The sequence below is a fragment of the Pleurodeles waltl genome, chromosome 2_2 (assembly GCF_031143425.1).
Source record: "Pleurodeles waltl isolate 20211129_DDA chromosome 2_2, aPleWal1.hap1.20221129, whole genome shotgun sequence".
In the NCBI taxonomy this organism is placed as follows: domain Eukaryota; kingdom Metazoa; phylum Chordata; class Amphibia; order Caudata; family Salamandridae; genus Pleurodeles; species Pleurodeles waltl.
Window position 1 is genome coordinate 1172288657 of NC_090439.1, and position 13053 is coordinate 1172301709.

General features: G+C 47.4%; 1 protein-coding gene across 2 annotated transcripts in view; it reads right to left on the reverse strand.

Moving 5' to 3' along the window:
• Positions 1-1199: 1199 nt before the first annotated feature.
• Positions 1200-13053, reverse strand: part of LOC138283041 (C-type lectin domain family 2 member L-like) — a 68266-nt gene continuing 56412 nt past the window's right edge. For both annotated transcript variants that reach the window (XM_069221175.1, XM_069221173.1), the window contains one exon: positions 1200-1598. In XM_069221175.1, coding sequence (XP_069077276.1) covers positions 1484-1598 — 115 coding nt within the window. In that variant the 3' untranslated portion in view covers positions 1200-1483. The remainder of the gene's footprint in view (positions 1599-13053) is intronic.

Consider the following 13053-nt stretch of genomic DNA (forward strand, 5'->3'; position numbering starts at 1 on the left):
GCCGATGGACGGTCACCTACTTTATGGGTTAAGCCATGGCCTGTTGGCAGTGGCGTCCCCTGGGCTTTGTCTGTCTTTTCGTGTGATCTTTGTTTCGACGTCTTACTCACGGTTGGTTGCTCTTCGACGTCGAACTCTTCGGAATCCGACTCGTGGATGGAGAAAGATTCTTCCTCTTCCTCCTACTCGAACGTTTGATGTCCTGTCGGCGTGGACGCCATCTGCAACCTCCTGGCTCTTCGGTCTCTGAGTGGTTTTCTCAACCGAAACGCTCGACAGGCCTCACATGTTTCCTCCTTGTGCTCGGGGGACAAGCACAAGTTACAGACCAAATGTTGGTCCGTATAGGGATATTTATTGTGGCATTTAGGACAGAATCGGAACGGGGTCCGTTCCATCAGTCTCGATGTTGCACGCGGTCGGGCCGACCAGGCCCCGACGGGGGATCGAAAATACCCCGAAGGGCTACCGGAGCTCTTCAAGATTCGGTGTCGATTCTAATCTAACCCGATACCGAACGAAACAATACCGACTTATTTTTCCGAGATTCTGACTAACTTTCCGACCCGAAACACGGAGCGAAAAGGAACACGTCCGAACCCGATGGCGGAAAAAAAACAATCTAAGATGGAGTCGACGCCCATGCGCAATGGAACCAAAGTAGGAGGAGTCCCTCGGTCTCGTGACTTGAAAAAAGACTTCTTCGAAGAAAAACAACTCGTAACACTCCGAGCCCAACACCAGACGGAGGACTATGCACAGCATGTGTATCTGCAGCTACACATGCCACCGAACATTGAATTTCTGTAATTCCCACTGTGTGCCAGACCAGCTGTATTTTATCTCTCTGCACTTTGTATTCCATCCAGGTATACAACACAACTGCCATATGGCAAAAAACAGCCAGGCCTCTTGGCGTTGTCAGTGGTTGCTAGTTATTTACGATATCTTAGTAGCAACAATGAAGTTGTCGAAAGTAATTAATATTAAACATTTTTAAATTCTGAGAGTCTGAAACAAGCACTCTTGAGCCCTGTGGAAGGGGTGGTGGTCTCCAGAGTGTCTCAGTCACTCCTCTTCTGCTCACTCCAAGTTAGACATTTGCACCCTCCCCCCATCTTATCCATCTGCATTCCTCACACCTCAACTCTTTTCACTCCTTTGCATCTATTTCACTTCGTCGCCCCTCAAACGCACAATGCTTCCAGTATTTTATTTTATTTTCACCTCATCAATATTTTGACAGCTGTGTACCTCCTTCACACCCATGTGCACAAAATCACAATTGTAACTGGAATACGTGAGAGTTGCTCTGCGGAGAGGCCAAGGACTGGATGGCCACGCGCCCTGACCCACAGACAGGCACTGTGAGAATCTGTGCGGACTAGGCCGTGTGGGGCTCCTTGGTACAGATCTGGCTCTGCGGAGAGGCCAAGGACTGGATGAGCACGCGCCCTGACCCACAGACAGGCACCGTGAGAATCTAGGCCATGTAGGGCTCCTTGGTACAGATCCAGTTTCTTGGCAGGTCGCACCCGGACAGGGAGATGCTGGGTGACTGCACGAAGGCGCACTCGCCGTCTGCCTCTGCTCCGAGCCTGAAAAACACAACAGTGGACACGTTCTTTATGGATAAAATGCTAACATTTGTCTGGGGGAGGCAATGAGACTTTCTCAACAAATAGGAAAAGTAACGGAATTCAAGACTATTAATGTCACTTCTCGCATCCATGGCTTTTGTATGAAGAAACCAAAAACCAGTGCCCTGTGCGGGTGAAACATGGATCAAGCAGTCTCAGAGGCTGGAGCATATCTCTTTGTTGCAGAAAACTCTGCAAGAGTTAGTCACTGGGAAGTTTTTAAGACAAATGTATCATAATATTTTCCCAGCAGGACTAGAATGCACATATTTAATAAGAGGAACTTGCATCCTTCTGAGACACACATTTCATGTACGTAGCAGAACGACAGCACGCATGACTGAACGAATGCATTTATTTTTAGTCTGGGTATACATTGGCTCATCTCATTCCTGCTTCTCATCCCTACTTCTCATCCATCATCCCTACTTCTCTTCCATCATCCTAACTTCTCATCCCTCCGTCTCATCCCTGCGTCTCATCCATCATCCCTGCTTTTCTTCCATCATCTCTGCTTCTCATCTCTCATTTCTGCTTCTCATCCATCATCACTTCTTCTCATCTATCATCCCTGCTTTTCTTCCATCATTTCTGCTTCTCATCCCTACTTCTCATCCATCTTCCATCATTCCTACTTCTCATGCCTCAGCCATCATCCCTACTCCTCATCCATCATCCATACTCCTCATTCCTCATCCCTCAGTCATACCAGCACATTTTCAGTTTTATAAAACACACCTCCACACTGATAGATATGAAACTGAAACCAGAGAGGTTTTTGGTTGAACTGTAGATGACCTCTATAACCCTTTCTCCAAGAGCTGATTTTTGGCCCAAGCTGGGGCTCCTTGTATTTCTCAAACCAGCAGAGCTTTCTGCAGAGTCCTGTGTACACTTAGTTAAATAAAATGAAATGTTGTACAGCCTTGAATTCACTGGAAACAAACACAGAGTTGCATTTCCTCTACTCTGTCTTCACCCAGCACATGCAATGAAAAGGCTGTTTTTCAGTGAAATACAGTGCAGCTCTCTCTCTTAACTCTGATTGGCTGTTACTAACCAATCAGTGTGAATGTGTGTTTCACAAAACTGAAAATGTGTTGGTATGACTGAGGAATGAGGAGTAGGGATGATGGATGAGGAGTAGGGATGATGGATGAGGAGTAGGGATGATGGCTGAGGCATGAGAAGTAGGAATGATGGAAGAGAAGTAGGGATGAGAAGCAGGGATGATGGATGAGGAGTAGGGATGATGTATGATGGATGAGAAGTAGGGATGATGGATGAGAAGCAGGGATGATGGATGAGAAGTAGCGATGATGGATGAGAAGCATGGATGATGTATGATGGATGAGAAGCAGGGATGATGGATGAGAAGTAGGGGTGATGGATGAGAAGCAGGGATGATGGATAGGAAGTAGGGATGATGGAAGAGAAGCAGGGATGATGGATGAGAAGTAGGGATAATGGATGAGAAGCAAGGATGATGTATGATGGATTAGAAGCAGTGATGATGGATGAGAAGCAGGGATGTGATGCAGGGATAAAAAGTAAGGATGATGGAAGAGAAGTAGGGATGATGGATGAGGAGTAGGAATGAGAAGTAGAGATGATGGATGAGAAGCAGGGATGTGATGCAGGGATGAGAAGTAAGGATGATGGAAGAGAAGTAAGGATGATGGATGAGAAGCAGGGATGAGAAATAAGGTTGATGGAAGAGAAATAGGAATGATGGATGAGAAGCAGGGATGAGAAATAAGGATAATGGAAGAGAAGTAGGGATGATGGATGAGAAGCAGGGATGAGAAGTAGGGATGATGGATGAGAAGCAGGGATGAGAAGTAAGGATGATGGAAGAGAAGTAGGGATGATGGATGAGAAGTAGGGATGATGGATGAGAAGCAGGGATGAAAAGTAGGGATGAGTAGTGAGGAATGAGGATGTCCTAAAATGGATGCTGTACATCTGACTGCTGTTACTTCGCAGCATACATGCTCAATATTTTTACAACCAGCTTGATTTACTAGATGCAGCACTGTGTATGGTTTAATCATTCACATGTATTTTAATTGCATGTAGTTTATGTGGACCAGAGGTCTGATAAAGCATCCTTTGACTTGTAACAAACAACCAAGAGCAGGACTATTGCTTGAGCATTGGATAACATGTACCTGAAGTTCTGCAGTAAAGAAATAACGCAATGGTAATAATAAATAGAACTTTTTCACTAATGTACATTTATTTGAGACCATGGGAAGTCTAGATAACATTTACACGGAGGATAGCATAACATCACAGCAATAGTGGAACTAAGTAAACAAAAACTACATCTCCCAGCATCCTTTAAGTGCGCTGGCCAATCAGAACAGACTCTTTTATATAGACGAACACGGACATCTTGGGCCTTGTTACTTAACTGTAGTAATAGTATCCTGCACACGAGAAGAGTAAATTTGTATGCTCTGCAGCCTACTGCCATCTAGTGGCTGGTGTTGGAATAACATCCTAACTAGAAATCTGGTACCAGTAGTGACCATTACAGGCGAGTAAAGAGCTCCCTTTGCTGGGTGAACCTGCTGTAGCACACACGCTGTGCACGGATTGTAAAGCAGTGTTACTGATTGCAGAGTGATACCTTTGAATTGTGAGTGGTTGCACACAATCCCTCCTCTTGCAACATATCCCACCTGCAGGGGTGCACAGTCGTCCTTGGAGAGTGTGTGAGCGGCGGGTGGGTCATGCAGCAGCTGTGCATAGCTTTACCAGTGAAACATAACCATTGAAAGTCTGTGAGGCTTCTTCCCTGTAACCAGGGCCACTGGAATTATGCGGCAGAAGAGCGCCAAATTATGTGGCAGGGTTAAGTAAATTATGCAGCAAGAAAAGGCAAACTATGCAGCACAATGCAGCACATTTTGTAATAATATTACTTCATTATTTCATCCCTTTCAAACTTGGTAACTGTCTGGGCATTAGAAGCACCTCATTAGTACCATTTTAATACCCAAATATAGCATTGAGCAACAAAAAGGTGACAACTCCAGCTCTGCAAAGCGCCGGTCACTGCACGGCAGCACGCATTGTTGGACTTTTTGAAACTTTTGAACTGTTTGAGCTAGAAGCAATTTTTGTTGTTAAAATCTGTAGATTATGCGGCAGGTGATGGATTATGTGGCAAATGCAGCAAATTTATAATTATGTGAAAATCCCTGCTGCCGCACAATCGCATATTTCCAGTGCCCTGTCTATAAGCTATTACACAGAGATACACTATATTACAATATAGTATATACAATATACTACAGATCCATTAAACAATCCTCCATGTATTATTTGGTTTACTAATGGCACTGACTTTAGCTGGGGTATAAAAGACATTATATGTGGAAACTTAAACACTGAAGCACCTTTGTGGTTTCTGAGCTTGGACAGCAGTGTGACTATGGTGCCAGACAGGAGACTTCCTGTAGAATAACATGACCAGCAATGGTTTATCTGTAAATACAGCTGTCGCACTGTAAGAGACCGGATTTCACTAACCCACAGCAAGGAGGGCATGACAATGAAGAAATCCATACTGCGAAGCGCTTGAGTGAATGGTCTACAATGGATCAAAGGCCGGAGATATCACTCGAACGAGCGCCATGTTTCAGCTCTGGAGAGTGGTGAGGTGCAGTGCTGTAATATCACTTACTCCTTCCTTCAATTGTCTGGTTGACATGGAAAGGGGAGACATCCTGGGAAGGAAAAGTGAGGCGTTGGCCATAAGAAAAGCTTCTTTCCAAGAGAGAAACTGCAAAGGGTAAGAATGCAGTGGCTTAAAACTTGGGACACATGAGTCTTGTAAGAAATATTTTAACGTTACAGAGAGGAACAGGTAAAACTCTGGGTGGGATAACCCTTTTAAGGCCCTCCATAAAACGTTTAATGACTGGACTTTATGCGTGTATGCAGCCTTAGCAGCTAGATACCTTTGTGTGACATAATGTTCACCTGGGGGTTCCACATCATTCTCTTTTCCATGGATAGTCTGTGGGATGTGGGTAGAAAGGTGTTCATGATCATCAGCGGTGGTATAGGGACTGGGGCTACTGGTGTCAAAGCAAGACCGTGGAAACCCTTGTGGAGATTCCAGAGGGCGTGATCCTGGTGGTCGTAGAGGGGGGGAGGTAGTGGGGAAGAAGATGAAATGTAAGGAGGAGAGCTGGCAGCCATGTTCTTGTAGGAGGCTGGCCCTCTATGTAGTGTGCAAAGCTAGGCACACTGTGCAGGGGGTCCAGGCAACCATGTGTTGGTTTCTAGAGTTAAAACTAGATCACTAAGGCCAGATGTAGCAAAGAAACATTTTGCGACTTGCAAATAGCGGGTCATAGCGACTCGCTATTTGCAACTCGCAAAATGTTATGCAGAACGGTGTCTCCGACACCGTCTGCGAGTCGGTATGGGGTCGCAAGACCCACCTCATTAATATTAATGAGGTGGGTCGCAAATTGCAGCCCCATAGCGACTATGGGCACTCGCAAACATGGAGGCCTGCTGTAGTCAGCAGACCTCCATGTTCGTGACTGCTTATAAATAAAGCAGTTTTTTTTTTTTTTTAAGTGTAGCCCGTTTTCCTTAAAGGAAAACGAGCTGCACTTTAAAAAAAATCCGAAACCTTTAGTTTCGGTATTTTTTCAGGGCAGGTAGTGGTCCCTTGGACCACTACCTGCCCTGACAAAATAATTTGTCGTCCATTCACAAAGGGGAAGGGGTCCCATGGGGACCCCTTCCAATTTGCTAGTGGGTTACCATTCATTTCAAGTGGATGGTAACTGCGACACCATTTGCGACCGCATATGCTGTCGCAAATGGTATTGCATACCACTGCGAATCGCAAATAGGAAGGGAACACCCCTTCCTATTTGCGATTCGGAAATGCATTTTGCGAGTCGGTCCAGACTCGCAAAATGCATTTCTGCATAGGAAACTGCGATTTGCGACTCGCAAACGGCAAATTTTGCCGTTTGCGAGTCGCAAACAGTTTCCTACATCTGGCCCTTAATGCTCTAATTTTTGAGGTAGCCTGGTCGAGCAGTTAGGCCAATCCTGAAGAAGTGCAAAGCATTGGCTGTACTCACAGTATCAATCATGCGACTCACACCCTCAAAGGAGTAAGTCAGGACCAATTTATAAAAATACTTCAGATTTTTATTAAATTTTTTTAGACCAAGATTATCAAAATTGGTTAAGTACTTTTTGAGATAAATTTTTGAAGCTTAATAAAAATAGTCTCTGTGCGTAATCACGCACAATATGAATCAATGGAAGTTCACCTTTAAAAATACATATAAAATCGTACAGTTGGTTTACCAAGTCATCAGTGGGCACACTGTGCCAGCTGGAGAAGTCCGGGTGGCTCCCGGTTCCAGCAGGAGCAGCAATGAAAGGTCTCTGGAGCTGGTGCAGGGCCACTGCAACGGACCACTTGGAAAACCACTGCACAGTTACGTTTAAAGATGGTTCGTTGGGGTCCCCTTGGACTGTTGAGGTCGCAAGTGGCGGGAGACCCTTCGGGCACAGCGGGTTCTTTGGTGAAGGGCACAGAGCGGCTGGGCGCAGAGCGAACCGTTGAGCCAGGAGCTGTGCACAAGGGTGGCCTAAGAGCAGGAGGTGAGTTGGTTCAAGGGTCATTTGCAGGACACCAGGGGCACTCTGGCAGGAGATGCTAAGTGTTCCCGAAGTCCCTCAACTGGGGCTTCTTCCTGGTCTTTTTTCAGCCCCTGGCGGACTGGTTTTCTCAGTGTCCGATGTTAGCTGACCAATACCCATGGTATTGGTACGGTGTAACCACTGGAGGGCGCAGTGCCACCAAACTTGCCACACTAGCAGGGTTTTACCTTGCAGTCATCGGTGTGTCTTTTGGTCCAGCTGCTGCATCCGGTCAGGAGTTAGCAGCTGGTCAGCGAAGTGACCCTCACTGGCTTGCTGGTTACCTGCTGTTATAGAGTGGTACCTCCACTCTGGAGGGAGTTCTATGGCGATTTTCGAAGCCCATATGACCTCTGGGTTTCTTTAGAGTTTTTCCAGTTGTCCAGCAGCTCCTCAATAGCGATTGTCGGGTCCTGGGTGCAGCAGACAGGGTTTGGCACCTTTTCTTTGTTGCAGCAGGTTCACTGTTCTTGTGCCTTGGATCTTCTTGGTGCTGGTCTTCTTTTGTCCATCAAATCGGATTTCCTAGTCTATGGATGCCCACTAAATAGTGTATTTAGTGGGTATTTTAGGGGGAACCCGGTAGTGACTAATGGGCCATCTATCTTAGATTGGCTAAACCCACTAAAGGGACCACTTCATGTTGGAAGGGTCACTTCCCTATCTCTGATTGCCTATTTTCCTTCCATCCAAAATCAAATGGAGTGCCCACCTCGAAGTCAACACCTTAGGGGAGGTGCATGGGAGTTGGGCCCACTCCTACTCTTTGGTTGAGTTTCCTGACGTTGCTACCGCCAAAAGTGGGGGTTTGCACTGGGGTTACCATCTGGTGCTAGCAACAGGCCTGTGGGGTCGAGTTTCAAAGGCAGTTAGCCCTTTGAAGCTCCCCGCCAGGGCAGTACACCTTCCTGAGGGAGGGAGTGTTGGCACCTCCACCAGGAAGGGCATTGTTCTACAAACCAGAGAGACGGATCTCTCCCCCAAGGTTTGTAGATTGGGTGTCTGTAGGTGGCAGGCTGGATAGGACCAGTCAGCAACCATGCCAGAGTATTTAGCTCTGGCAGGGGACAGCTCTGAGGTGACCCGTGGGTACATTTAGGGATAAATCCAATACTGGTACCAGTTTGGATTTATCATTCGGTGTTGTTTGATACCAAACAACCAAGGGTTCAGAGTGGCCGTCATGTAGCTGGGAAACTCGTATTGACCATTGTCCAGCACATGTATTCAAATGGCTGCTCTGTTCACTCAGTATGTCCCAGGTTTGGCAAGGACACAGAGGACACAGTGCGGGAATATGCCCTCACATATAATATAGTGAATCCTGCCTTAGGGCTGGAGGCCTGCCAGAGGGGTGTCTTAGCTATAGTGTATGCAGTGTATGGTGGACAGGGCACACAGGCAGTGTGCTATGTTGAGTTTGTATTTCAGGCTTGAACCAGGCCATCCAGCCTGCAATGGCAGTGCTGGGTGCCTCTGGATGCATGGCCCTAGAGGGTGGCACAGTCAGTGCTGCTGCCCTCAGCGGCCTACCCTTACTACCCCATACCCTAGGTACCTAAGTGCCTTTAACTAGGGACTTATAGGCCCAGTTAAAGGTGTTGCCAATTATCTTTGCAATTTTTAGGGAAAGCACACTGGCACTGGGAACCTAGTTAGCAGGGTCCCAGTGCACTCCAGTCTAAGTTGCACCCAGAATCCAGGGACAAAGTGGGGTGGTACTGCAACAAAGTGCCAGTTTCCCACAGGGGATGACTTACCCATATGGTAAGCAGTATGTAGTGGGCAGGGACACAGTAAGTGCCATGTCGATTTTACCTTTTAGGTTTGCATCAGGGCACTCAGCCTGCAATTGCAGGGGTGGTGCGCTTTAATGCATGGCCTTAGAGGGTGGTACAATCAGTGCTGCTGACCTCAGCGGCCTACCCCTAGTACCCTGTGCCTTGGGTACCTATGTACCTTTTACTAGGGACGTATAGTGATAGCAAAAGGTGTAACCAATTGTGCCAATACATCACAACAGTGTTAGGGAAAGAGCTCTGGCCCAGAGTACATGACTTGGGTGCTAGGATACAATAAAGGTCTGTACTTTGGACTCCCTTAGTCAATTTTCACACTTCCTTTTTGTTCCAATCCCTCAGAACTGTGACTGGGGGTGAATGTTTGAAAAGTTTCAACACTCCGTCCAACATTTTATTCTGTAATATTGATGTTCTAAAGCCTCCTTTAAATGAATAATTTGACTGAATTCTTTACAACGTCTTTTGATTGTCTTGCTGCAAATAACTTGTGTTAGACTTTTCATCCTTGGCGTGTCTCCCTTAACTTTTTGCCTCTGTTTCCCAGGTGGCTGATGTGTGCAGGACTCTGTTTTCGTTACTCTGGGCAATTTACCACTGCTAACCAGTGCTAAAGTGCAAGTGCTCCTTTACAAAATGTGTATGTAATTGGCTTATCCATCATTGGCATATTTGATGTATTAGTAAGTCCCTAGTAAAGTGCACTAGAGGTGCCCAGGGCCTGTAAATCAAATGCTACTAGGGGGCCTGCAGCACTTGTTGAGCCACCCACATAAGTAGTTCTGTAATCATGTCTCAGACCTGCCACTGCAGTGTCTGTGTGTGCAGTTTTAACTGTAAATTCGACTTGTCAAGTATACCTAGTTGCCAGGCCTAAACCTTCCCTTTTCTTACATGTCAGACACCCCTAAGGTATGCTCTAGGTAGCCCCAAGGGCCGGGTGCAGTGTATGGTCAAGGTAGGACATATAAAATGCATTACTATATGTCCTGACAGTGATATATTGCTAAATTCGTTTTTCACTGTTGCAAGGCCTGTCCCTCTCATAGATTAATATGGGGGGCTACCTTAAAAATATGATTAAAGTGTTGATTCGCTTTGGGAGCGGATGGACATGTGGAGTTTGGGGTCTCTGAGCTCACAATTTAAAAATACATTTTTTAGTAAAGTTGATTTTAAGATTGTGTGTTTGAAAATACCACTTTTAGAAAGTGAGCATTTTCTTGCTTATACCATTTCTGTGACTCTGCCTGTTTGTGGATTCCCTGTCTGGGTCAGCTTGACAGTTGGGCTGGTTGCACCTCACACTAGACAGTGACACAAAGGGAGCTGGGGTGTAGTCTGCATTTCCTGATGAGCCATCTGTGCTAGGAGGAATGAGAGGAGTGGTCACTCGCACCTGAAAGGGCTGTGCCTGCCCTCACACAATGCAGTCTCCAACCCCCTGGTGAGTGTCTGGGGCCTGTCCTGGGCAAGGCAGGATTTCACATTCAAGAGAGACTTTGCTTTGAAGTAGGCCTACTTCAAAGGAGAAATTGGGTATAAGAAGGGCACCCAAAACCACAGACTTTAGAACACTTCTGGAAACCAAGAGGAACCTCTGCCTGGAGAAGAGCTGAAGAGCTGAGGAAGAAGAGCTGCCCTGCTTGTGACTGTGCTTTCTGGAGCTATCCCGCAGTTACTGCTTCTGCCAGAGTAAGAGGGCAAAGACTGGACTTTGTGTGCCTTCCATCTTGTGAAGAAATCTCCAAGGGCTTGATTTAGAGCTTGCCTCCTGTTGTTTGAAGTCTCAGGGACAGCAAAGACTTCTCTCTGCCAGCACCTGGAGTCTCTGGAGATACTACTACTCTACCCTGTGGTGCCAATCCAGTCCTGGGACTCTGAAATAAGAAGCTGGCAGCCTAAGAGGAAGAAATCCACGCACAGAACGCTGTGTGGGGAAAAGATCAAAGCAACTCCGATCTGCGGCTGGGAAAATTGATACGCCGCCAGCTTTGCAGCTGACAATCGCCGCTCGCCTGTAACGCGACCGAAGAATCGACACACGGAGCTGGAGAAACGATGCGCAGCATCACTGACAGAGGCTGGTGTGATCGCAACCTCCACTGCGTGGATTTCGGATCATCGTGCGGCTGGATTTCCAACGCAAGCACCGCTGGGCGTGTAAAAACAATCCAAGGCCTGCCCGGATCCGAGAGTGCTGACCGGATGGACACATTGCTCTCCTGCTGAGAGAAGAAATGACACGCCCGACCCGAAGGAAGGAGAAACAACGCAAGGTCTAGCTCGTGAGTGAAATTGACGCTTTGCAAGCCCTTTTTGACGCACTCTCGCCCCTGCAGGATTTATTTATTTTTTTTATAAAGAAAATTTATTGATTTTGCATGAAACAATATTGTATGCACTTCAACATGATGCCAACGGGCATCAAACAATAATGGTCAAACCCTAGGCCCCCGCTATACTTTGTGAAAACATTACCTTTAGTCTAGCGCTTAGAAGCCCGCTATGCCCTCCCATTTCCCCCATATTTTATTATGTTTGTGTAAGCAACCTCTGGCCTCATATATCAGTCTCTCCCGCTGCGCACACCAATCCACCCCCCGTCTCCACTTAGTCAGTGTCGGAGCGATTCTGGCCTTCCACTCTGCCATTATGTCTCTCTTGGCCACTAGGCATGCCACCCCTAAGAAGGACCGATCTGCTCTTCGTAGCCCTGTGTCTCCCATGACCCCCAGAAGGAGGGGCAACGGCAACCTCTTTACCTCTACTTGTAAGACCCCAGAGATCTCCTGCACCACCGCTTCCCAATAAGCCACTATACTTGTAAGACCCCAGAGATCTCCTGCACCACCGCTTCCCAATAAGCCACTATGGTCGGGCATGCCCATACCATGTGGAAGAAATCAGCTGTGTGACTCCTACAGCGGGGGCATTCTGCCGAGGGGCGGAGGCCCGCTTTATGTAATTTGGCGGGTGTGAGATATGCGGTATGAAGAAAGTATGTTTGTATTAACCGGAAGCGTGTGGCCATTGTAAGGGAGCGTGGGGCCATCAGTGCTTCTGTCCAGTCCATTTCCTCCATGGGCCCCACCCAATCCTCCCACCTCTGACGAAGCACTCCCAGGGGGCCCCCTGCGGTGGCAATCAGGGTGCGGTATATCTGGGAAACCCCTCCCCTGCCCAGGTCTCCCATCAATGCTTTGGCTTCCATGGGGCTGTACTCAGGTATGGTGTCCCCTGCCTGTAGATGGACTAGTAGGGCATGGCGTAACTGAAGATATCGATGGAACTGTGTCTTGTTTAAAGAGTATTGTGTCTGAAGGTCTTGAAAGGACCGTATTTGTGACCCTCGCCAGACGTCACCCAGCGTGGAGATACCTATGTTGTCCCAGTTCTGAAAGCCTTCCAGACCTGTTACCTGTGCCAGCTGCCTCCCCTGCCATAGCGGGGTTTGTTGGGTAAGACGCTTCCACCACCCCGTCACTTTCTGGGCCGTCCGCCATCCCTGTAGTACCACTTTGGTTACGTCTGGGGTCTCTTGTGGGATTGGGCTCCCGTATAGTGCGCCAAAGATCCGTGGGTAGCCCATTGTCTGTAATTCCAGTTGGTATGCGGGGTCTGTCCACCCACCTCCCACCCAGTCATTGATTACGAGTGTGTGCATCGCTAGATAGTAGTATTGGATATTAGACATGCCCAAGCCACCCTCGTATATGTCCCTCTGGCATGTTTTGAGCGACAGTCGAGTGAGAGTGCCGCTCCAAATGAATTGGCGCGCCAAGGAGTCCATCCCCCTGAACCATCTCATCGGGACTGGAAGTGGAAAGTTCTGCAGGAGGTATAGGAGCCTGGGAAGGATCATCATCTTGTACAGCGCAATTCTGCCAAGTACATTCAGGGGGAGGGCTCTCCAGCGCAGG